At 41.1% G+C, this 26,280-nt stretch overlaps 1 protein-coding gene across 1 annotated transcript in view; it reads right to left on the bottom strand.

Annotated features, from left to right (window-relative positions):
* Positions 1-581: 581 nt before the first annotated feature.
* The window catches only part of MYCBPAP (MYCBP associated protein), a 200,365-nt gene continuing 174,666 nt past the window's right edge, over positions 582-26,280 (bottom strand). The window contains 1 exon segment of the mRNA XM_053722003.1: positions 582-969. Within this exon segment, the coding sequence (XP_053577978.1) occupies positions 862-969 (108 nt within the window). The 3' untranslated portion in view covers positions 582-861.

A 26,280-nucleotide genomic window follows, 5' to 3' on the forward strand; every position in this document is an offset into this window, starting at 1 on the left:
TACTAGGAAATGGAAATTACATTTATCCCAAGTATAAGTAAAAAGTGGGAGTTGTAGCCCACAATAGACATACACAGTTGTATATTTATCTTGTGAGTACCAAGTGGAGTGATCATCTTGGAACTGTATAGCAATGTAAAAAGTGATATTTACCCAACGCAGTGCGTAGTGGGAGTCTATGCTGGATGCTTTGTCGTTTAATTTGTCTTGTGAGTGCCTATAGAGAATATCAACTAGTTACAACTCTTAGAACCTTAAAAATAAATTGACAGCCCAAATTAATGGTTTACCTATTAAACAAGGGAGGGCCAGATTAAACTATCTTGAGGGCCGCATTTGGCCCTGGGGCCTGTACTTTGAGACCACTGCTTTAAGGGTATGAAGTCAGGAATGCAGGCCTAGGCAAGAGTGCAGTGTGGAAAACAAATTTATATTTCCTTTTCTACAGTAACTAAGTTGTATATACAATGGTGTGTTGGTGGAACATTATAAATAAAAAATTTGTCCCTTTCCAAATATCCAAGCAAGATGGCAGCTGGTAGCAAGATTGTATTCTAGAAAAGAGACAAACATATTCCATCTTTATGCATATAGATTTATTTTGAATTTGTTAATAATTTAATATAGGAAGCAGATCACTGTATTATACTACAGCTGATACTCCTGATCACATGACCAGACAGTATATCTGCCATGTTTTGTGTTACATGAGTAACTAATAATCTTAAATATAAAAACACGCTGTATATGAAGCGATAGCTTTGTGTCACCAGCAGTCAGGCATAACTCTGACGACAGCACAGCACATAGTTATTGGGTTGGTGTGCGATTCGGCTTGTTTTCTCTGCTCATATTCTGGGATCATGACACACAGCGTAGTATCTCTTCTTCCAATGTGCATTCTCTGGGTTTTAAGCCCTCAGCAACAGACACCAGATTCTGGACCAGAGACACCAGGATTTCATAAACCTGAAATTACCAGAGCAGAGTCAGCAACATAGAAGCACAGATTCAAAATCAGATGATCCATAAAGTCTGCACGTATCTCCTTCTTAAGAGTAAATTTAATTCATTCTTAGGATATCCTTTAATACCCATTCTCCAGCTTTAAATAACAAACATTGTTAAATGAATATACTTTATAACCTCTAAGATTGCCTCCTTCTACGTCCCTGCAGGTCACTCCTTACCTCAGTGTTTTTTACAATCTTGCACTACAGCCAGACAGTGTTAGTTCATGTGTATCATAAAGATAACATTGTGCTCACTCCTGTGCAGAATGATAGTGGGTTTACAAGAACAAACACTAATGGGTTAAAATACAAGATTGTTCTTTTTTTCACAGAGATAAGTGGGCACATCCAATTAATGTTTCCAATTTTCAAGTAGACTGTCCCTTTAAATACAGTAAAATAGCATAACCAAAAAGTGCAAAGTAAAAAAGACAATGTAATAACACTTTTAAATAGAATAAGCAGTAGATTTTTTTCTGACAAATTTGAATGTGTCTTTCCATTTGCCGGCCACCTGTATCATGTGACAGCTATCAGCCAATCACATACTCATATATGAATACACAGGTATGTTGTGCACATGCTCAATACGAGCTGGTGACTCAGAAATGTGCATATAAAAAGACTGTCCCTTTTAATAATGGAAGTAAATTGGAAACATTAATTGCATGTTCTATCTAAATCATGAAAGTTTAATTTTGACTTTAGTGTCGCTTTAAGAAATTCATCACTTCTCTCCCTTCTCTCCTTTAAAGAGGCATTAAAGGGACACTGAACCCAATTTTTTTTCTTTCATGATTCAGATAGAGCATGCAATTTTAAGCAACTTTCTAATTTACTCCTATTAATAATTTTTTGTTGTTCTCTTGCTATCTTTATTTCAAAAGCAGGAATGTAAATCTTAGCAGCCAGCTCATTTTAGGTTCAGCACCATGGATAGCACTTGCTTATTGGAAGCTTACATTTACCCACCAATAAGCAAGGATAATCCATGTTCTCAACCAAAAACGGGCCAGCTCCTATGCATCACATTCCTGCTTTTTAAATAAAGATAGCAAGAGAACGAAGAAAAATTGATAATAGGAGTAAATTAGAAAGTTGCTTAAAATTGCATGCTCTATCTGAATCATGAAAGAAAAAAGTTGGGTTTAGTGTCCCTTTAATGCATCTTGCTGTTGAAGAGCATAGTGTCCCTTTAAGCTATACATGTGAAGGTTCTTTGCAAGTTATATTTTTTTTAGACCATGTACCTAGTGGTGAATTTAGTTAGTATGCTGTTATTATCACTGTAAGATCTGATGCTCCATGATCCCCCCCCCCAAACATTTTAGCTAATATTTGCCTCTCAAGCAAAGGATGATTGGAGGGGTCATGTACCTAAACCAGACAAAGAGGGATCAGTAATACAATGAATAAATAGGAGTAGGGCGGCATCATGCCATAGACCTAACCCTCAATATTTGCTGTCACCTCCATATCCTGCTACCCTAGGCAAATGCCTATTTTACCTAGTTGAAAATACACCCCTAGTTTATTCCTATGCTTCTAGAGATACAGCTGTACACAATATCTAAGAGGAGGCCTAACTAGTTATCTTTACAACTGAATAAGAACCTCAGCCTCGTTATATACCATCCACACTACATACTACTGCATTATATACCAGCAGAGCGATTACTAAACTCTGCCATGGGAACGCGAGAAAGTTCTGTGCACTTGTGGGATATTTGTTTAGTGGATACATTAAATGCCGAACCAGAGTGCAACAACATTCTAGGCCAGGGTTCTTCAAATTCAAACTCCCCCCCCCCCCCAAGGCCCAGTGCAATGATACCTTAGTAAACCTTTTTTTATACGTGGTCTGAAAAGTAATAAACCACAAGATAGCTACAATTTTTGGCAAAGTGACTAAAATGTGTGTGTGCTTTATTCCTGATTGTAGTCAAACGTTGGTGTTGAAAAAAGAAATAACACACACTACACACACACACACACACACACACACACACTCATACAACCTCATATACAAAACACACACCACACACTCATACAACCTCATATACAACACACACACCACACACACACTCATACAACCTCATATACAACACACACACACTCATACAACACACACTCTCATACAGCACACACACACTCATACAACCTTATATACTACACACACACTACACACAATCTCATACAACACACACACTACACACACTCACTCTCATACAACACACACACACACTCTCATACAGCACACACACTCATACAACACACACACTACACACAATCTCATACAACACACACACACACACACACTCACTCTCATACAGCACACACACACTCTCATACAACACACACTACACAAACTCACTCTCATACAACACACACACACACACTACACACTCTCACTCTCATACAACACATACACTCACTCTCATACAACACTCATACAACACACACACACACACACACACACTCTCATACAACACACACACTCATACAAACAATCTCATACAACACACACTCACTCTCATACAACACACACACAAACACTCACTCTCATACAACACACACAAACATTTACTTTCATACAACACACACACACTCTCATACAACACACACTCACTCTCATACAACACACACACACTACACACGCTCACTCTCACTCTCATACAACACACACACTACACACACACACACTCTCATACAACACACACAAAACACACTCTCATACAACACACCGCACACTCTCATACAACACACACACTACACACACTCTCATACAACACACACCCACAGACACCACACACATTCTCATACAACAAACACACTATAATATAACACACACGCACACCACACACACACACACTCTCGTACAACACCCACCCACAAACACCACACACATTCTCATGCAACACACAAACATTCTCATACAACACACACCATACACACTCTCATACAACACACACACTCTCATGCAACACACACACACACTCATACAGCACAAACACATGGTGTTGCGACCCAGTAATAGGTCTCGACCCATGGTTTTAAGAACCCTGTTCTAGGCTATCCAATCCAGGACTGGGGGCTGGCTAATGAGCACTGGATGTTCTCAGTACTAGTCTTGCTTTTTTTCCAATAAACATTGCTAGTTTGTTTTGGCGTGTGCGCTCTTCTGCATTTTTACGTTTAATTGCTTCTAATTCATAAGCTGAACAACTTTGGCTTAATTTCCTTTGAAGTTTTCTTGTTTTTCTTGTTTTTCTCCCACACCACATTCTCCCTAACTGAAAGAAGGGAAGAATCAGATAAGAAGGTCCGAAAGAACCTCCAGAAACAATCTCCGAAGATTCAAGGACAAAACAGAGAAAGAAGCCCCTAGCAGAACTCAAAAAAGAGTGGCTACCAGGCTGCAAGAGGACAAAGTCCCGAAGAAAAAGACTCTACCGACGGAGGAGAGCAAAGAAAGGAAAAATTCCAAATCACCTCCTACATGGATCCAAAAGGAACCAATGTAAAACCTTAACCGGAACCGAAGTCCCAGAAGGACAAAAGGCAGAACAAGACTACCTTATCATAGACAGCTAACTAGCATAGAAAAACTGAACACCTGAAGGTCAGAAAAAAACCCCAGGGAGCAGAACAGAAACAGAATAGTAACATCCGTTTACGCCACAAACGAAAGCCACAGGCTTCCCTCAGATAGGCAGTCAGACTAAACGTCAAACCATGTAACTAGCCAACCGAGTAGCTAGCAAACTGGAAAGGAACAAGAGAAAAAACTCAGAAAGCAGGGTGGACCCTCGGATAGGCAGTCAGACTAAACGTCAAACCATGTAACTAGCCAACCGAGTAGCTAGCAAACTGGAAAGGAACAAGAGAAAAAACTCAGAAAGCAGGGTGGACCAACTCCCTCCCTGCTAGAAAATGGGGTAAGGGAAGACAACATCCTGACCAATAAGGAAGAACCAACTACCTGCTAAAAGAAGGTTCCCGGACCAACTGCAAGGCCTCCCAACCTAAGTAAGGATCCTTCGGGAGACAAGATACGGAACCCTACTCCGATCGAACAGTTCTAACAAGAAGTGACTGTCACTGTCCAAAGGACAAGAGAGATTAAAAAATCCCAGCAATCTCTGATCAAATAATCTCCAACCATGAGTTCCTAAGGAAAAGAAGCAGGAAGGAGGCACCGACACCCAGAGAGACTAACTCGGGATCCAGGATACCTATCCTCATTACCCCTTAGAAACCCGAAGGGAGGGTATACTAAAGACAAGAGAAACCCTCGACCCAGTGAACTCCTAGAGTCCAATGAGAAAAACTACCTCAGGAGGAGCCAACTGGATAGGTGCAGTAGACCAGATCCTTCAAAATAGAAGGAAAACGAAGAAACCCAGGAATAGTCCAGTAACGAAATTCCCAGGAAAAACTTTCTCCGTCATTTCGTAAGAGATAAAAAGAACCGCCCCAGTAGGAACAAGGAGATTTCCCCAGGACCGGGAAAACAATCCTGCCACTGAACGCCAGACAGATCCCAGACTATTAAAATCTGGAAACCAGAGTAACCAAAATGCCAAGTCAAAGACAAGGACTAGGTAAAAAAAAACGGACCACCAAAAACCAGGTGCCGGATCAAGACTCGAAACCTTGCTGAACAACCACTAAGTTACCTGGAAATGAAATTTGCACCAAAGTTGATACATTCCATACCCCTATAGGGTCTTGAACTCTGATCACTCATGAAGTATCCCAGTGGCTGTCCATGCAGCCCCAAATGCTTCCAAGATAACACACACCAAGTCCGAAGACAAAGGAAGGACCCAAAAAGAGATCAGAACTCCATGATAGAGAGAACAGGACAGTCTCTAAAGTTCCAGTCTGGATCAACCCACAGACAACCTACAGCTCAAGGAATTAGCGAATGAACGAGCATCCTAAAACTCCTATCGGTTGAAGGGAAGACAGAATGCATAACAATCCCCTAGATCTCCAAGTATATCGGATCAAAAAGAGGATACTGCAGGACAAAAACGGTCCCTAAGAACCGAGTCTTCGCAACCAGATGCCCAAAGGTACTACCCCAAAAGGCAAGAGGAAGCGAAAAACACAGCAATCCTCAAAAAAAGAGGAGAGAAGCACTGGCAAAAACTATCTGAAAATCGGACAATCCCATCCACAAGTAGTACTAATAGGGGGGATAATCGCCCCCTACACCAGGTACTGAAGATCTCCATGTAGTCATCTGATCCACCCCCATCGGAAGGGAGGACTCTAGCTCCTGTCCAAAGGACCTCAGGAACTACAAACATACTGCCATAGCAGAATTCGGATCCCAGGAAACCATACAATCTATGCAGGGACAAAACACTAGTATTGAGTACTTAAATGTCAGTCAAGGCCATGCCAGAAAAACATCGGACGCCCCACCAAGATGAAATAAAGTAGGACCAGCCTGATATCTAGGATAGAAGGGCCTCTTATAACTTGTAGAAACAAGAAAAAACAACTTTGTAACAAGAGGTAAGCCAACTTAGTACCCAAACAGGACCAGCCTGTTGTCAAGGATACAAAATATCTGATATAAACTCAAAAGAACAGAGTGAACTAGTACCCAACCTGAACCAGCCTGCTGACCAGGGTACAACTAAACTGCTCAAGGGCTAACTAAAAGTTCTAAACCCTAGCAGGGCTAGACTAAACAAACAGACAAATGACAGACAAATAAGGCTTAAACATTGTCTCTTAATATTTTTTTTTAACTTCCGCCGGAAGTAACAACCATCGCGACCATAAAATCGCTAGTATCAAAATCCAAGAGAAGAAAAAAAGTTTCCTAAAAGGAAAAGTCTACAACACTCTCAAGCTCTGCAAATAAAAGAAAACACATACTAACCGGATCAAAAGAAAGTAGGGCGCACCCGCAGTGCCAAGAAAATAGAAACATTAACAGGGCCAGCCTGTCAGAGACCTGATTCCTCAAGAGCTCCGAACTGGGATTAGATACACAAGCAAAAGACAATCAGGAGTATGATCCACATTCCTCCACTCGTCTAGAGCTGTTCGCCATCAGAATCAGAAGACTGAGGATCCGGAGGCAAATGAAGACTAAAATCCTCTCAAGCCTTCAGTACCTGCCTCAGCAGTACACGCAGGCGCGTCAGACTGAATCTAAAGGCAAAACTCATCTCCGGCGGGGCAGTTGAAGACCCCGATCCTGCCAGCTGTCCCCCTAAAGCCTAAGAGGGAACCGCTCCCCCAGAGGAAAGACCCGCCAGGTAAAGAGGACACAGATAAGCTCTTCGCTGGCCCTCAAGAAGATGTTAATGAGCCAACACCACTAATATGGCCATGCGCAATCTAGCGGCAACCTCTGGTGGAAAGAAACCTCCTTCCGGAGAAGGGGTAACGGAATTTGGGACAACTGCTTGTGTAGGAACAGAAAATTCCAGGGACCGCACCTCACGGGACACAGAATCCTCAGAGGCGGACGGCTCAGCAGTCTCTAATCTCTCCCCAGAGGGAGAAAAGAGCACTCTATTACGGCATACAGAACATAATTGATTGGGCTGGATTACCCGGGCCTCCATACAATCTAAACAGGAAACAGAATCTGAGTCAGAGAAATCCTCCCAAGAAAAATCAGAATCCTCCATAACTTGACCAGACAAATTTGGACAAAAATAACTGGCACCTCACACCCCCAATGGCTGGGGCACTCACCACCTCCTATGACCCAGACGATTAGAGAACAGACCCTCTCCACAGACACTCGGTCAAGAATACGGAAATGGAGAACAAAAACGTGACCACACACGGTCACGAGGTGAAACCCGCAGGCCAAGGAAAAGTGTGCCAGTCCCATCAAGAACTTCATAGCTCTAAAAACCTGTATGTTCCGTAAAAAGCCATGAGCCCCAACATTACTACACATAAGCAGGCAGAAACACATAACAAATATGATTAAAGTCCCCCACTGTTTAATAACCCCCCTCAGGAGATATTAACCCTAGATTCCATAAAGATAAAGAAGTCCCACTGAGACCCTGTGTTCTATCATTACATTATATTCCCACAGTGAAAGGAAAATGAAACAATCTTACCGGAATCTATGCCATGGAACAGTAAGATGGTCCTTTAAGTTTGACAGATAGTAACGTCGCTTCTGACATGGACTTGAGTGAAGAAAGCAGGCAGCGAAACTCGTCAACGCTGATAGCTTATGGAGCAGTTAATATGAGTCGGGATGGTTTCGCAGAAAGACTCTCCCTGCATCTCCGGACTCTAACTTTCATCAATGCTCTCACTGAGAGGCTGACAGGACTACTTAAAACTCCAGTCCCATCTTGAAGAGTACTACCCTCCATAAGAGACTACTCCGTAATCTTCCGACACTTCTCTGCCAACCTCCTATGACGAAAGGCAAAGAATGACTTGGGGATGAGGGAAGTGGGGGAGGTATTTAAGCCTTTGGCTGGGGTGTCTTTGCCTCCTCCTTGTGGCCAGGTTCTGTATTCCCAAAAGTAATGAATGCAGCTGTGGACTCTCCCTGTTTTAAGAAGAAAAAAGCTCCTTTACCTTTATTTTGTAATTTTAAAAAGTTTCTTCCTGTTGAAACCACCACCTATACTGAACATATACATACTGCAGTATTCGCTAAAGAAAAGCTATGTAAAAATGAGGCAGCAAGCAGCAATCAAATTCCTAGTGAGGGTGGATGACAGAGGTAATAAAATGTTCCTTTTCAATTGGTCTGATGGCTGTTGTGTACAGACAGAATAATAAGATAAGAAGGCCGTCGTGTTAAGAGAGAGAGATAAGATTATGAGGTCAGTTATTTCTGCACATTCAGCCCATTTATGTGAGCATATTCTTGAGAACAATAAAACTAAAGTATTCATTTACAAAACATTTTATATCTTGCAGCTGGTAAAACAAGTAATTGGGAACATATTAAGGGGAAAACTATTTTACAGTGTACTGTCCTATAATGTCTGCTGTTTTTTGTGCTGTCATTATGAATGTCATGCTCTGCAGTGCCTCCTTGTTTGTGTGTGTTATGCAGGTTAGTGTCTGCGTGTCATGCAGGTTAGTGTCTGTGTGGTGTGCTGGTCAGTGCTTGTGTGTGAATCATGCAGGTTAGTGTCTGTGTGTCATGCAGGTTAGTGTCTGTGTGGTGTGCTGATCAGTGCCTGCTTGTGTGTGTGTGTCATGCAGGTTAGTGTCTGTGTGGTGTGCTGGTCAGTGCTTGTGTGTAAATCATGCAGGTTAGTGTCTGTGTGGTGTGATGGTCAGTGATTGTCTGTGTGAATCATGCAGATTAGTGTCTGTGTGTCATGCAGATTAGTGTCTGTGTGTCATGCAGGTTAGTGTCTGTGTGGTGTGCTGGTCAGTGCTTGTGTGTGAATCATGCAGGTTAGTGTCTGTGTGTCATGCAGGGTAGTGTCTGTGTGTCATACAGGTTAGTGTCTGTGTGTCATACAGGTTAATGTCTGTGTATCATGCAGGTTAGTGTCTGTGTGGTGTGCTGGTCATTGCCTGGTTGTGTGTGTCATGCAGGTTAGTGTCTGTGTGGTGTGCTGGTCAGTGCTTGTGTGTGAATCATGCAGGTTAGTGTCTGTGTGGTGTGCTGGTCAGTGCTTGTGTGTGAATCATGCAGGTTAGTGTCTGTGTGGTGTGCTGGTCAGTGCCTAATTGTGTGTGTGCCACGCAGGTTAGTGTCTGTGTGGTGTGCTGGTCAGTGCTTGTGTGTGAATCATGCAGGTTAGTGTCTGTGTGGTGTGCTGGTCAGTGCCTGCTTGTGTGTGTGCCACGCAGGTTAGTGTCTGTGTGGTGTGCTGGTCAGTGCTTGTGTGTGAATCATGCAGGTTAGTGTCTGTGTGGTGTGCTGGTCAGTGCCTGCTTATGTGTGTGCCACACAGGTTAGTGTCTGTGTGGTGTGCTGGTCAGTGCACACACACACAAGCAGGCACATCGCCAAAAATCAACCCGATCGAGTACGATTGGGTTGATTGACACCTGCCTGCTGGCGGCCGATTGGCAGCGAATCTGCAGGGGGCGGCGTTGCACCAGCAGTTCACAAGAGCTGCTGGTGCAATGCTGAATACAGAGAGCGTATTGATCTCTGCATTCAGCGAGGTCTGGCGGACCTTTGTTAAATATGCCCCAGAGAGTAGAGATTAGTGTGATCAATTGAAGAACCTGAGGACGTGAGAATTAGCCACACACTGCTTGAAGAGAAGCAGGTAGCATGGGATAGTTTGAGTGAACTCCAGAGGATGATCCTATCAATAATAATTAAAATAAAAAATAAAAACATCTGCCAGGTTTGCTATGACCTTCCTTTACTTGCTTCATTCTTTTTCTCCACTATCTCCCTCTCTCTCTTTTCTCTCCTCACTCTCTGCCCTCTCTTTTTCTGTCCCTTTTCGTTTTTTCTCCTTTTCTCTTTGTTTGTTGAAAGATTGGACTGCAATTCTGGTATACCGAACTTGGCTTTGTCTCCTTACTACGCTAACGGATTCTCCCTGTATTTGGTGACTTATCGGACTGCTCTCATGTATCTGACTCTCGGCTTGTTTCCTTGCTATTCTCTCATCACCAGCCTGTCACTGCAACCTGTTATCCAGTGTCACCATCCTGCCTTCTCTGGTATCCTGCTCTTCTACCCAAGTCCTGCAAAGGGCGTCTACAAAGCACTGGTATCCTGTTTCTGTACCTACCCCTGCAGAGGGTGCTTGCCAAGTTCCAGTCTCCAGCTACTGTACTCAAGTTCTGCAGAGGGTATCTGCCAATTGCCAGTTTCCAGCTACTGCACCCAAGCTCTGCAAAAGTGTGTCCGTCAAGTTCCTGTATCGAGTTCCTTTACCCTAGCTCTACAGAGGGTATCTGCCAAGTGCCAGTCTCCAGTTCATGCTTCCAAGCCACATACCAGTATCCAGCTATTTTTCTCAAACTCTACAGTGGGTGTCCACCCCGCTTCTGTATCCTGTTCCAATCTTTGGCTTCAAGTGGGCACTCCAGTCTCGGCCTTAGAGTGGGCATTTCTGTTTCTGGCCATATCGTGGGCATTACTGTCTTTGGCCTCAAATGGGCATTCCTGTCTCGGCCTCAAGTGGGCACTCTAGTCTCTGCCTTAGAGTGGGCATTCTTGTCTTTGGCCTTAGAGTGGACATTCCTTTTCCTTGTCTTATCATGGGCATTACCTCCGATTCCAGCTTTCGATTGGGTGCATCTGCTCACCTATCCTGATTCCAGTATCCGATTCTTCAGTATCTTGTACAATAAACTTGCATTCACTGACTGTTTCTTCAGTTATGCCTAAAAGGGGTAGTTCCATTAAGAAGCCCATACCACTGGCCCCTTTTAGTACACAAGACAGCCTTAAGTCTGACACCACCTCACATGAGCATCAAACCCCTGAACCCATTCCGCGGAGCATGAAACCCACATACTTACGCAACACAGCTAAGGATTCTGGATAAGGACATGCAAACAAGATTCAAAATATCTAATTTTTTTAACTAGTATCAGAACAAAAAATATTTAGTGGTGCACAGATAAGAATATCTTTACTTTTATTGGATTTACATGGAAACAAATAAAAACACTTTTCCGGCAAGAAATAGAATAACTGTCAACCGTGTTTCAGCTCACACCTTCATCATAGACTCGTTTTTTAACTCATTTATCACTTTATACATGCATTGCATCATTTACATGTAGTGCTATTCAAGACTATGAAAATTTTTATTTAGTCTTGTTTATTGTGGAGGGTTTTGATGACTATATGCAATTTTGAGGCTCCATCCTCCCACAATAAGCTTCTAGGTAGTTACCTTGATTCACAAAGATATGAATTTCCTGAGGAAATGTAAGATGCTTCACAATGAAAGTAGTGAGCTCAAATAAAACATAATTTATGTAAGAACTAACCTGATAAATTCATTTCTTTCATATTAGCAAGAGTCCATGAGCTAGTGACGTATGGGACACACATTCCCACCAGGAGGGGCAAAGTCTCCCAAACCCCAAAACGCCCACAAACACACCCCTCACCACACCCACAAATCAGTTTAACGAATAGCCAAGAAGTGGGGTGATAAGAAAAAAGTGCGAAGCATAAATATAAGGAATTGGAATAATTGTGCTTTATACAAAAAAATCATAACCACCACAAAAAAGGGTGGGCCTCATGGACTCTTGCTAATATGAAAGAAATGAATTTATCAGGTAAGTTCTTACATAAATTATGTTTTCTTTCATGTAATTAGCAAGAGTCCATGAGCTAGTGACGTATGGGATAATGACTACCCAAGATGTGGATCTTCCACGCAAGAGTCACTAGAGAGGGAGGGATAAAATAAAGACAGCCAATTCCGCTGAAAAAAATCCACACCCAAAAATAGTTTAAATCTTAAAAAGAAAAAAACTGAAAATCTAAGCAGAAGATTCAAACTGAAACAGCTGCCTGAAGTACTTTTCTACCAAAAACTGCTTCAGAAGAAGAAAACACATCAAAATGGTAGAATTTAGTAAAAGTATGCAAAGAAGACCAAGTTGCTGCTTTGCAAATCTGATCAACAGAAGCTTCATTCCTAAACGCCCAGGAAGTAGAAACTGACCTAGTAGAATGAGCTGTAATCCTTTGAGGCGGAGTTTTACCCGACTCGACATAAGCATGATGAATTAAAGATTTCAACCAAGATGCCAAAGAAATGGCAGAGGCCTTCTGACCTTTCCTAGAACCGGAAAAGATAACAAATAGACTAGAAGTCTTTCGGAAATTTTTAGTAGCTTCAACATAATATTTCAAAGCTCTAACTACATCCAAAGAATGCAATGATTTCTCCTTAGAATTCTTAGGATTAGGACATATTGAAGGAACCACAATTTCTCTACTAATGTTGTTAGAATTCACAACCTTAGGTAAAAATTTAAAAGAAGTTCGCAACACCGCCTTATCCTGATGAAAAATCAGAAAAGGAGACTCACAAGAAAGAGCAGATAATTCAGAAACTCTTCTGGCAGAAGAGATGGCCAAAAGGAACAAAACTTTCCAAGAAAGTAATTTAATGTCCAATGAATGCATAGGTTCAAATGGAGGAGCTTGAAGAGCCCCCAGAACCAAATTCAAACTCCAAGGAGGAGAAATTGACTTAATGACAGGTTTTATACGAACCAAAGCTTGTACAAAACAATGAATATCAGGAAGATTAGCAATCTTTCTGTGAAAAAGAACAGAAAGAGCAGAGATTTGTCCTTTCAAGGAACTTGCAGACAAACCTTTATCCAAACCATCCTGAAGAAACTGTAAAATTCTCGGAATTCTAAAAGAATGCCAGGAAAAATGATGAGAAAGACACCAAGAAATATAAGTCTTCCAGACTCTATAATATATCTCCCTAGATACGGATTTACGAGCCTGTAACATAGTATTAATCACAGAGTCAGAGAAACCTCTTTGACTAAGAATCAAGCGTTCAATCTCCATACCTTTAAATTTAAGGATTTGAGATCCTGATGGAAAAAAGGACCTTGCGACAGAAGGTCTGGTCTTAACGGAAGAGTCCACGGTTGGCAAGAGGCCATCCGGACAAGATCCGCATACCAAAACCTGTGAGGCCATGCTGGAGCCACCAGCAGAACAAACGAGCATTCCTTCAGAATCTTGGAGATTACTCTTGGAAGAAGAACTAGAGGCGGAAAGATATAGGCAGGATGATACTTCCAAGGAAGTGACAATGCATCCACTGCTTCCGCTTGAGGATCCCTGGATCTGGACAGATACCTGGGAAGTTTCTTGTTTAGATGAGAGGCCATCAGATCTATTTCTGGAAGTCCCCACATTTGAACAATCTGAAGAAATACCTCTGGGTGAAGAGACCATTCGCCCGGATGTAACGTTTGGCGACTGAGATAATCCGCTTCCCAATTGTCTATACCTGGGATATGAACCGCAGAAACTAGACAGGAGCTGGATTCCGCCCAAACCAGAATTCGAGATACTTCTTTCATAGCCAGAGGACTGTGAGTCCCTCCTTGATGATTGATGTATGCCACAGTTGTGACATTGTCTGTCTGAAAACAAATGAACGATTCTCTCTTTAGAAGAGGCCATGACTGAAGAGCTCTGAAAATTGCTCGGAGTTCCAAAATATTGATCGGTAATCTCACCTCCTGAGATTTCCAAACCCCTTGTGCTGTCAGAGACCCCCACACAGCTCCCCAACCTGTAAGACTTGCATCTGTTGAAATTACAGTCCAGGTCGGAAGAACAAAAGAAGCCCCCCTAAACTAAACGATGGTGATCTGTCTACCATGACAGAGAGTGTCGTACAATCGGTTTTAAAGATATTAATTGAGATATCTTTGTGTAATCCCTGCACCATTGGTTCAGCATACAGAGCTGAAGAGGTTGCATGTGAAAACGAGCAAAGGGGATCGCGTCCGATGCAGCAGTCATAAGACCTAGAATTTCCATGCATAAGGCTACCGAAGGGAATGATTGTGACTGAAGGTTTCGACAAGCTGATATCAATTTTAGACGTCTCTTGTCTGTCAAAGACAGAGTCATGGACACTGAATCTATCTGGAAACTTAAAAAGGTTACCCTTGTCTGAGGAATCAATTAACTTTTTGGTAAATTGATCCTCCAACCATGATCTTGAAGAAACAACACAAGTCGATTCGTATGAGATTCTGCTAAATGTGAAGACTGAGCAAGTACCAAGATATCGTCCAAATAAGGAAATACCACAATACCCTGTTCTCTGATTATAGACAGAAGGGCACCGAGAACCTTTGTAAAAATTCTTGGAGCTGTTGCTAGGCCAAACGGTAGAGCCACAAACTGGTAATGATTGTCTAGGAAAGAGAATCTCAGAAACTGATAGTGATCTGGATGAATCGGAATATGCAGATATGCATCCTGTAAATCTATTGTAGACATATAATGCCCTTGCTGAACAAAAGGCAGGATAGTCCTTACAGTTACCATTTTGAATGTTGGTATCCTTACATAACGATTCAATATTTTTAGATCCAGAACTGGTCTGAAGGAATTCTCCTTCTTTGGTACAATGAAGAGATTTGAATAAAACCCCAGCCCCTGTTCCAGAACTGGAACTGGCATAATTACTCCAGCCAACTCTAGATCTGAAACACATTTCAGAAATGCTTGAGCCTTCGCTGGGTTTACTGGGACACGGGAAAGAAAAAATCTCTTGCAGGAGGCCTTATCTTGAAGCCAATTCTGTACCCTTCTGAAACAATGTTCTGAATCCAAAGATTGTGAACGGAATTGATCCAAATTTCTTTGAAAAAACGTAATCTGCCCCCTACCAGCTGAGCTGGAATGAGGGCCGCACCTTCATGTGGACTTAGGAGCTGGCTTAGGTTTTCTAAAAGGCTTGGATTTATTCCAGACTGGAGATGGTTTCCAAACTGATACTGCTCCTGAGGATGAAGGATCAGGCTTTTGTTCCTTGTTGTGACGAAAGGAACGAAAACGATTATTAGACCTAAATTTACCTTTAGATTTTTTATCCTGTGGTAAAAAAGTTCCTTTCCCTCCAGTAACAGTTGAGATAATAGAATCCAACTGAGAACCAAATAATTTATTACCCTGGAAAGAAAGGGAAAGCAGAGTAGACTTAGAAGACATATCAGCATTCCAAGTTTTAAGCCATAAAGCTCTTCTAGATAAAATAGCTAGAGACATATACCTGACATCAACTCTAATGATATCAAAAATGGCATCACAAATAAAATTATTAGCATGTTGAAGAAGATTAATAATGCTATGAGAATTATGATCTGTTACTTGTTGCGCTAAAGCTTCTAACCAAAAAGTTGAAGCTGCAGCAACATCCGCTAAAGATATAGCAGGTCTAAGAAGATTACCTGAACACAAGTAAGCTTTTCTTAGAAAGGATTCAATTTTCCTATCTAAAGGATCCTTAAAGGAAGTTCCATCTGCCGTAGGAATAGTAGTACGCTTAGCAAGAGTAGAGACAGCCCCATCAACCTTAGGGATTTTGTCCCAAAACTCTAATCTGTCAGATGGCACAGGATATAATTGCTTAAAACGTTTAGAAGGAGTAAAAGAATTACCCAAATTATTCCATTCCCTGGAAATTACTTCAGAAATAGCATCAGGGACAGGAAAAACTTCTGGAATAACTACAGGAGATTTAAAAACCTTATCTAAACGTTTAGATTTAGTATCAAGAGGACTAGAATCCTCTATTTCTAATGCAATTAGGACTTCTTTAAGTAAAGAACGAATAAATTCCATTTTAAATAAATATGAAGATTTATCAGCATCAACCTCTGAGACAGAATCCTCTGAACCAGAAGAACCATTATCAGAATCAGAATGATGATGTTCATTTAAAAATTCATCTGAAAAATGAGAAGTTTTAAAAGACTTTTTAAGTTTACTAGAAGGAGGAATAACAGACATAGCCTTCTTAATGGATTTAGAAACAAAATCTCTTATGTTATCAGGAACACTCTGAGTATTAGATGTTGACGGAACAGCAACAGGTAATGTAACAGTACTAAAGGAAATATTATCTGCATTAACAAGTTTGTCATGACAATCAGTACAAACAACAGCTGGAGGAACAGATACCATAAGTTTACAGCAGATACACTTAGCTTTGGTAGCTCCAGCACCAGGCAGCGATTTTCCAGAAGTATCTTCTGACTCAGTTTCAACGTGGGACATCTTGCAATATGTAATAGAAAAAACAACATATAAAGCAAAATTGATCAAATTCCTTAAATGACAGTTTCAGGAATGGGAAAAAATGCCAGTGAACAAGCTTCTAGCAACCAGAAGCAATAAATAATGAGACTTAAATAATGTGGAGACAATAATGACGCCCATATTTTTTTAGCGCCAAAAAAGACGCCCACATTATTTGGCGCCTAAATGCTTTTGGCGCCAAAAATGACGCCACATGAGGAACGCCGACACTTTTGGCGCAAAAGAACGTCAAAAATGACGCAACTTCCGGCGACACGTATGACGCCGGAAACAGAAAAAAATTTTGCGCCAAAAAAGTCAGCGCCAAGAATGACGCAATAAAATGAAGCATTTTCAGCCCCCGCGAGCCTAACAGCCCACAGGGAAAAAGTCAAATTTTAAGGTAAGAAAAAAATGATTGATTCATATGCATTATCCCAAAAATGAAACTGACTGTCTGAAATAAGGAATGTTGAACATCCTGAGTCAAGGCAAATAAATGTTTGAATACATATATTTAGAACTTTATAAAAAAGTGCCCAACCATAGCTTAGAGTGTCACAGAAAATAAGACTTACTTACCCCAGGACACTCATCTACATGTTGTAGAAAGCCAAACCAGTACTGAAACGAAAATCAGTAGAGGTAATGGTATATATATAAGAGTATATCGTCGATCTGAAAAGGGAGGTAAGAGATGAATCTGTACGACCGATAACAGAGAACCTATGAAATAGACCCCGTAGAAGGAGATCATTGAATTCAAATAGGCAATACTCTCCTCACATCCCTCTGACATTCACTGCACGCTGAGAGGAAAACCGGGCTCCAACCTGCTGCGGAGCGCATATCAACGTAGAATCTAGCACAAACTTACTTCACCACCTCCATAGGAGGCAAAGTTTGTAAAACTGATTTGTGGGTGTGGTGAGGGGTGTGTTTGTGGGCGTTTTGGGGTTTGGGAGACTTTGCCCCTCCTGGTGGGAATGTGTGTCCCATACGTCACTAGCTCATGGACTCTTGCTAATTACATGAAAGAAATCTCCCATTTAACTGAAAGAGCAAAGACGATCATAGTAGCACACATCACTGCTAAAAACTCTGTTTAAAGGTCTGGTGCTTAACTTACATTGACTTACAGTGTGATAGCTTTTAGACACATTAGCCAACATTTTAAAATTTCCAGGGACACTTTGCAGAAGAACAACCAAGTAAGTAGGTCACAAGAGTTTTGACCACGCCCACTGACAATTTTCACGCCAAAACTTTCAATATAAATGCACACAATACATACAAAATATTAAATATTGTGTTATTCAATCTAATGTGTGACCTGCAGAAGATTCACAGATGACAATAAGCCCAACAAAGACCTCATGTCTGATTGCCACAGCCAGGCATCCACGCTATGCCCACACCCCAGGGAAAATATTTACAATGTGGGACGGGCTCCCAGGATAGAAGATGAAAAACTTGGACTGCCCAATTAAAGATGGAGCAGTTGTTAAATATGCTTTAAAGAGACAGTCTACTTCAGAGTTTTTATTGTTTAAAAAGATAGATAATCCCTTTATTACCCATTCCCCAGTTTTGCATAACCAACACTGTTATATTAATATACTTATTACCTCTGTGATTACCTTGTATCTAAGCCTCTGCAGACTGCCCCCTAATCTCAGTCCTATTTACAGACTTGCATTTTAGCCAATTGGTGCTGACTCATTCGTAACTTAAGAGTGAGCACAATGTTATCTATGTGACACACATTAACTAGCAGTGTATTGCTGTGAAAAGCTAATAAAATGCACTGAGATAAGAGTTTTACATTTTATAAAGTATATTAAATATAACAATGTTGGTTATGCAAAGTTGGGGAATGGCTAGTAAAGGCGTTATCTATCTTTCTAAACAATAACAATTTCTAAGTAATTTTACTTGTATTCTCAACCCATATCTCCAAATACATGATGCCATGATCAACGAGCAATCGTGCTTATCATCTATGTGTGCTTATTAAATACACTTTAGGATTCTATTCAAAGCTCAGGTGTTTACGTTCTACTTCATAAGAAGAGGGGAGGCAAATGGGGCAGTTTTTTATAATCTGAATTTTGCTATTATCAAAGTAATGCCCAATCTCTATCATAAAAGCTAAAAAGTCTGCAAACCGCTCCATCAGCATCAGTGTCCTATAAATTATGTCTGTCTTTGTTTAATTCACAACACAAACCCGAATGCTGCCTGCAAAATATCTGGGTCAGTACAGAAATGTGCACAATCGGTAAAACAGTAATTCAGTACAAGGCCAATTACTGACTGGATTGTAAAGTGTGTGGATTAGTAATTATGTATTAGTAGAATATAAATAATAATAATAATTATTATTATTATTAATAATCATAATAAAGGGGCATTAAAGCGAAAGAAGAAAATGCTCTAATGCAGTGGTTTTCAAAGTGTGAGGTGGGCCTCCTCAAGGGTGCGCTAGAGCAGGGGTCCCCAACCTTTCGGACCTCAGGGACCATTAAGCTCACAATTTTGAATCCCGTGGACCACTAACATGATTTTTTTTTTTAAAAGACACAAACCTTGATTATGTATGTATGTTTATATATAATATACACATACGGTACATAACTAGTATAACTATAGCTAAGTTTACATTATGTATATATTTACACCTTTTTAAGAATTATTTTTTGGAATTAACTAACTGAATGACAGAACTGAGAGAATACTTCCAAATGACAGATGAAGGGTGAGTGCCAACTTTTGAGCTGGAAACAGAGAGGCAGAAAGTGGGGGAAAAATAATTATGTTTAAAAGGACCACAAGATTTCCAAGTTACCTCCCCAGTTAGGAATTATTCAAAACTACTTATGATCATGGACAGACATTGGAGTCATAAGTTAAGTTTATATCAGAAAGCTCTCAATATGGATGTGAACAACGACTGATGTTACTGGCAATTACTATAATACTGGTGAGATATGGCTGATCTGCTGGATGGCAATTACTGGAAGGACTTGTGCGCAGGAAAATTATTAGAATGAAAAATAATTCATATTAAATAAAAAGAAAAGAAAAAAGAAGATGGAGGGGAGGAAGACAAACATTGATGTAAGTCCATCTGAAAGAATTAGGAAAACTACTACAAAGACACAGGTAAAGGGAAGAAAATAAATCAAATATGAGAAAAAAAAATCTTTTTTTTTTAATATATGTTAATTCCACTATTTCAAGCCAAGACTATACCAACCTCTGCTGGCTTTAGAATGGAAGTATCTTCTTCTGAGCAGTGCGCCGGGTGGGAGGAGTTAAAAATACAATCTAGCTACGCAAGTTGTGCAGTACTACGCAACATGCATAGTGAGATTGTAATTTAACTCCTCCTCAGTCGGTTTTCACTGATGTCCTGCCAGGCACTGTAGGGAGTTGGCGCGACGGGGGTGACACCATCAGAGGAGATTCATTCCTGCTTGATGGTGTCAAGGACCACCAACATCTTCTCGTGGACCACCAGTGGTCCATGGACCACTGGTTGGCGACCGCTGCGCTAGAGTACATAAGGGAAGGCACAGAGACACTTCACACTATCCTATGGAAACCACAAGCAGCAGCTGACTTTGGCAAAACATAAATGACACTTGCATTGCCGTGGTGGAATTAGGCTAAGGTCGATATGTAGGTAGAAGAAAGGCACTGAAGACGAAATCACTCAGACACTGCATCTTGTTTAGCGTGTTGATCGGTAATTTGCATTTAACACAGGAGTAACAAAGTGCAAATTAAAACACTTTTGAGTGCTGTGTGTGAAACTTGGATCAGATGTAAATTCCCCAAGTTAAAACAAAAAAATAAACATTACAATATTACAAAGTAACATCTATTATGGGGGGGGGGAGGCCCACCACTTATAGGATAAAGAGAGAACAAAGTACATTTTATAATAGACGTAAATTGGAAAGTTGTTTAAACTGTCATGCTCTATCTGAACAATGGAAGTTTAATTTCTTTCATAAAATGGTAAAAGTCCACGAGACATCACATGTGGGATTAAATTCCAGAAAACAGAACCAAACAATTACTTTCCTGGAAAAGAAAGAGATAAAAATGTGGATTTAGATACCATATCAACAGACCAGGAATTAAGCTATAAAGCTCTTCTAGAAAGGACTGCCAGAAATAAAGAAATTAACAATCTTGAGTAATCCCAAAAGGTTAAAAAAAAATCTTCACTGGCAGAATCATTAGAAAACTGCTCTGAAAGACTAGTTAACCAGTAAGAAGAAGCAGCAGCTACATCAGCAATAGAGATAGCTGGCCTAAACAAATATCCTGTTTGCAGAAAGGCCCTTCTATGAAAGTATTCTAATAGCTTCCTATCTAAAGGGTCCTTAAAAGATGTTCTGTCTTCCAAAAGGATAGTAGTAAGCTTAGCCAGAGTAAAAAAAGGCCCAATTTACTTTAGGGACAGCCTCCCACAGTTTAATATTAGACGCAGGTAAGGGATACAACTTCTTAAACCTTGCAGAAGGATTAAAAGAATTACCTAGCTTAGACCATTCCCTAGAAACTATTTCAGAGACAGCATCTGGAATAGGAATAGAGGCTTTAGCAACAGTTTTAAATACTGAATCTGAACGATTATAATAAGGCTTATCCTTAGAACCCATAGAGTCTTTAACCCCTAAAGTAAGCAAAACCTCTTTTAAAAGAGAACTTTAAATAAAAAAGAGGATGAATCAGGTTCAACATCAGCAGATTTCTTATCATCAAAGGATTATCAACAGGAATCCTAGCCTCAGTAGGCATAGTACTCTATACATCCCTCTGACAAACACTGTACTCTGAAGGGGAAACCTGCCTCAACATAGACTGAAAGTTCCTATCACTGAAGAATCACATGCACATCTTCATTTTTCACCTTCGTTCACCGGAGGAAAAAACAAGACTGAGGAACCTATAAGGTGGGAGGAGTTTTATAGAGCTCATGGGGTTTGGGAATCATACCCTCCTCCTAGTGGTAAGGAAGAGCAATTCCCAGGAGTAATGGATTGTGGACTCTCACCACCTGTATGAAAGAAATATTTTCAGCTTCAGCTTTATCAAATTCCTTAAAATTAGGCATGGGTAAAATTTTCTGATTCTGCAGGCAGCAACTTTTGTTTGGTTTTGGCACCAGATGTATCGGTGTGAAAGTGCAACACACAAAGATCTGGATTTTCACTGATCTCTGTGTGTTACTCTTTTACTCTGATATATACGGCATCGGAACACAAGCCAATGCCTGCAGCCATATTTGGCATTCGTTTTGCAAACAAATGCTTAATCCCAAAATTTTGCCCATGCCTACTTAATGTACTTGAAGGTTTCTATCATATCACCTCTTTCCTTTCTCTCCTCTAAGCTATACATATTTAGGTCATTTAGCATTTCTTGGTATGTTTTATTCTTTAGACCATGCATTGTAGTAGCCTAACTTTAAAACAGATTCCAGTTTATTTATATCCTTCTCAGTGGCGTTGCTACAGGGGACAATGGGGGGGCATTTGCCCCCCCCCCCCTAGTTAATGGCTTGCCCCCCCGCCAGCCCCGGCCGGCACTTGCATAATGCTGGAGGAGGAGTGTGAGTATTTTTTTTTATTGTATCTTTTATACTCTGGGCCAGGCGGTGATTGTTTTTAATTTTTGAGTGACAGATGAATGACTGAGGCTGAGGGTAATCGCGCAGCGGCAGCGTGCCTCCCAAACCTGAGACCCCCATGTTCAATTGTAACTTGAAGTTGGAAGTTGAACCAACCCACACAATACCACAACATGTGCCTCGTGGTGCCGGCTCTCAGTCTCCACGCACGCACGCAGCACCACGGGTGACACTCCAATGCAATTGAATCATGGCATGCATGCTGGACTGGTGCTATTTGCTCCTTTTCGTCCTCCTCCAGACCAGTTCCAGCGGTCACGTTCCTTCACAGCACAAGGAACATGACCAGAGACTCTGGAGAGGAAGAGGGAGGAGCCATCCAGCAGGTGCTGTGTGCAGAAGCGCGGGGGAAGAAGCAGGCACCCTGGCACAGAAAGATTTTGGGCATGGGCAATATTTAGCATTTAGCATTGTAGGGTGCTATGCAGGGGTCCATTTAATTAGGGAGTTGGCTCTGAAGGAGTTTCTGTAGGGTTACTGAGATTACTTAATCTGGATGTAACTTTTCAGAGCTCTATATTTACTATGTTCTCATCTCATATTTACTAATACAGCTTTCTTCTGCTGTGCGCTGGCCGCTTTATGCACTTTGGCCCCAAGTTATCAAGATCTGGCGGACCTGATCCGACACTGCGGATCAGGTCCGCCAGACCTCGCTGAATACGGCGAGCAATACGCTCGCCGTATTCAGCATTGCACCAGCAGCTCACAAGAGCTGCTGGTGCAACGCCGCCCCCTGCAGACTCGCGACCAATGGGCCGCCAGCAGGGGGTGTCAATCAACCCGATCGTACTCGATCGTGTTGATTTCCGGCGATGTCTGTCCGCCTGCTCTGAGCAGGCGGACAGGTTATGGAGCAGCAGTCTTTGTGACCGCTGCTTCGTAACTACTGTTTCTGGCGAGCCTGCAGGCTCGCCAGAAACACAGAGCATCAAGCTCCAATCGGAGCTTGATAAATATACCCCCTTGTCTTCACAGTCTGAATGTGTTACACAGCACCTTGGAAGTCAATACTGCAGTTCTGGTAGCCTGTGCTATGCATGAATTTATCTGTGAATTTACACATCTGAAAAAATGGCACCGGGATAAATAAGTATTTAAGTCTCTTGCTTCATCACATGTCATGCTTGCTGCTTATAGAAAATTATATGCACTTCTTTTTAACTCAACAATGTACAGTTAGGGATGTGCAAATGTTTTGGTACTTACTTAAAAATAATCAATGACGGACACATTATTTATTTATTTAAAAAATGTTGAGTATTTGCAGAACGCAACTTTATGTCTAGGAAAAAAAAAGTAATCTTTGTTTAAAGGGCTCCACTGTATGTGTGTATATATAGGCATGTATATATATATATATATATATATACACACACCATTAGATGGGGATTCTAGTATAGCCAGCTGTTGCGTGTAGAACCATGGTTGTTTCGTGGTACAAGGCAGGGCCAGTACTTTTAGGGTTAATTGTGGTATAGGAAGCTTAGCGTAAAATTGGTACATGGAGTATTAGATAGTAGTTATTATTATTATTATCAGGTATTTGTAGAGCGCTAACAGGTTCCGCAGCGCTATGTTACACACACATACCAACAAACACTTAGGGTCTTTTCATTTGTCTTTATTAGTGACATATTTAACATATTTATTTAGTTTATTTTCAGTGGTATGATTAAGTGGTGAAAATTATTAGTGCCCCCCCCCAGTTTGACTGTGGTATCTTATGTGCTCCCCCTATATATTGTTCCTAGAGGCGCCACTGATCCTTCTGGGGATATAACCTCCAGAACTGCACACAATACTCAAGATGAGGCCCAACTAGTTATCTGAAAAGTGGCATAAGAACCTTACTACAGGTAGAAAAAACCTTAATCCAAACTGCTTGAGACTGGAAAAGGTTTGGATTTCGGGAATAATTAGGATTTTGAAATATTTGCATCTGCCAAATGGGACAGTTTGGAGAGAGGATGGAAGGGAGAGAGAATGGAACCAAGTGTAAACATCAACATCTTATGTCATTTAGGCAATATTTACTGTACATGTCATAAAACAGCTTATACATGTAACCTAAGGTAGTTTTATATGATTTAATACTTTTGTATACATAGTACCCTCAGAAAAGATCGTACATTGGTGTAATCAGAAATACGATAGTTGTTGTTTTAAGTAAATATAGACAATTATTTGCATTTTTTAGGACACAAAAACTAAACCAAAGACACAGGCAGAGAAGAATGTGACTTACAAGCGGCGAAAAACAGAATTTATGCTTACCTGATAAATTACTTTCTCTTGCGGTGTATCCAGTCCACGGCTTCATCCTTTACTTGTGGGATATTCTCATTCCCTACAGGAAGTGGCAAAGAGAGCACACAGCAGAGCTGTCCATATAGCTCCCCCTCTAGCTCCGCCCCCCAGTCATTCGACCGAAGGTTAGGAGAAAAAGGAGAAACCATAGGGTGCAGTGGTGACTGTAGTTTAAACAAAAAAATTAGTTACCTGACTTAATTGTCAGGGCGGGCCGTGGACTGGATACACCGCAAGAGAAAGTAATTTATCAGGTAAGCATAAATTCTGTTTTCTCTTGCAAGGTGTATCCAGTCCACGGCTTCATCCTTTACTTGTGGGATACCAATACCAAAGCTTTAGGACACGGACGAAGGGAGGGAACAAGACAGGTACCTTAAACGGAAGGCACCACTGCTTGGAAAACCTTTCTCCCAAGAATAGCCTCCGAAGAAGCAAAAGTATCGAATTTGTAAAATTTGGCAAAAGTATGCAGTGAAGACCAAGTCGCTGCCTTACAAATCTGTTCAACAGAAGCCTCATTCTTGAAAGCCCATGTGGAAGCCACAGCTCTGGTAGAATGAGCAGTAATTTGTTCAGGAGGCTGCTGGCCAGCAGTCTCGTAAGCCAACCTGATGATGCTTTTCAGCCAGAAGGAAAGAGAGGTAGCAGTCGCTTTCTGACCTCTCCTCTTACCAGAATAAATGACAAACAAGGATGATGTTTGTCTGAAGTCCTTAGTTGCTTGTAAATAGAATTTTAAAGCACGAACCACATCAAGATTGTGTAGCAGGCGTTCCTTCTTTGAAGATGGGTTAGGACACAGAGAAGGAACTATTATTTCCTGGTTAATATTCTTGTTAGAAACAACCTTAGGAAGAAAACCAGGTTTGGTACGCAAAACAACCTTATCTGCGTGAAACACCAGGTAAGGCGAATCACACTGTAAAGCAGACAATTCTGAAACTCTTCGAGCAGAAGATATAGCTACCAAAAACAAAACTTTCCAAGATAATAACTTAATATCTATGGAATGTAAAGGTTCAAACGGAACCCCTTGAAGAACTGAAAGAACTAGATTGAGACTCCATGGCGGAGCCACAGGTTTATAAACAGGCTTGATTCTGACTAGAGCCTGAGCAAATGCTTGAACGTCTGGTACCTCTGCCAGACGCTTGTGTAAGAGAATAGACAGAGCAGATATCTGTCCCTTTAAGGAACTAGCTGACAATCCTTTCTCCAATCCTTCTTGGAGAAAAGACAATATTCTGGGAATCCTAATCTTACTCCATGAGTAACCCTTGGATTCACACCAACAAAGATATTTTTCAGCCCAATTAACCCCTTAATGCCCAAACCGGAGCAACCTAAAGCTGACAACCGGTTAATAAACTACAGCACCTTGCCACAGCTTACTGCTGTGGCCCTACCTGCCCCTGGGGATTAGTTTTGTGGAAAAACATAATTTATGTAAGAACTTACCTGATAAATTCATTTCTTTCATATTAGCA

This window comes from Bombina bombina, chromosome 1 (genome assembly GCF_027579735.1).
Source record: "Bombina bombina isolate aBomBom1 chromosome 1, aBomBom1.pri, whole genome shotgun sequence".
Taxonomy (NCBI): domain Eukaryota; kingdom Metazoa; phylum Chordata; class Amphibia; order Anura; family Bombinatoridae; genus Bombina; species Bombina bombina.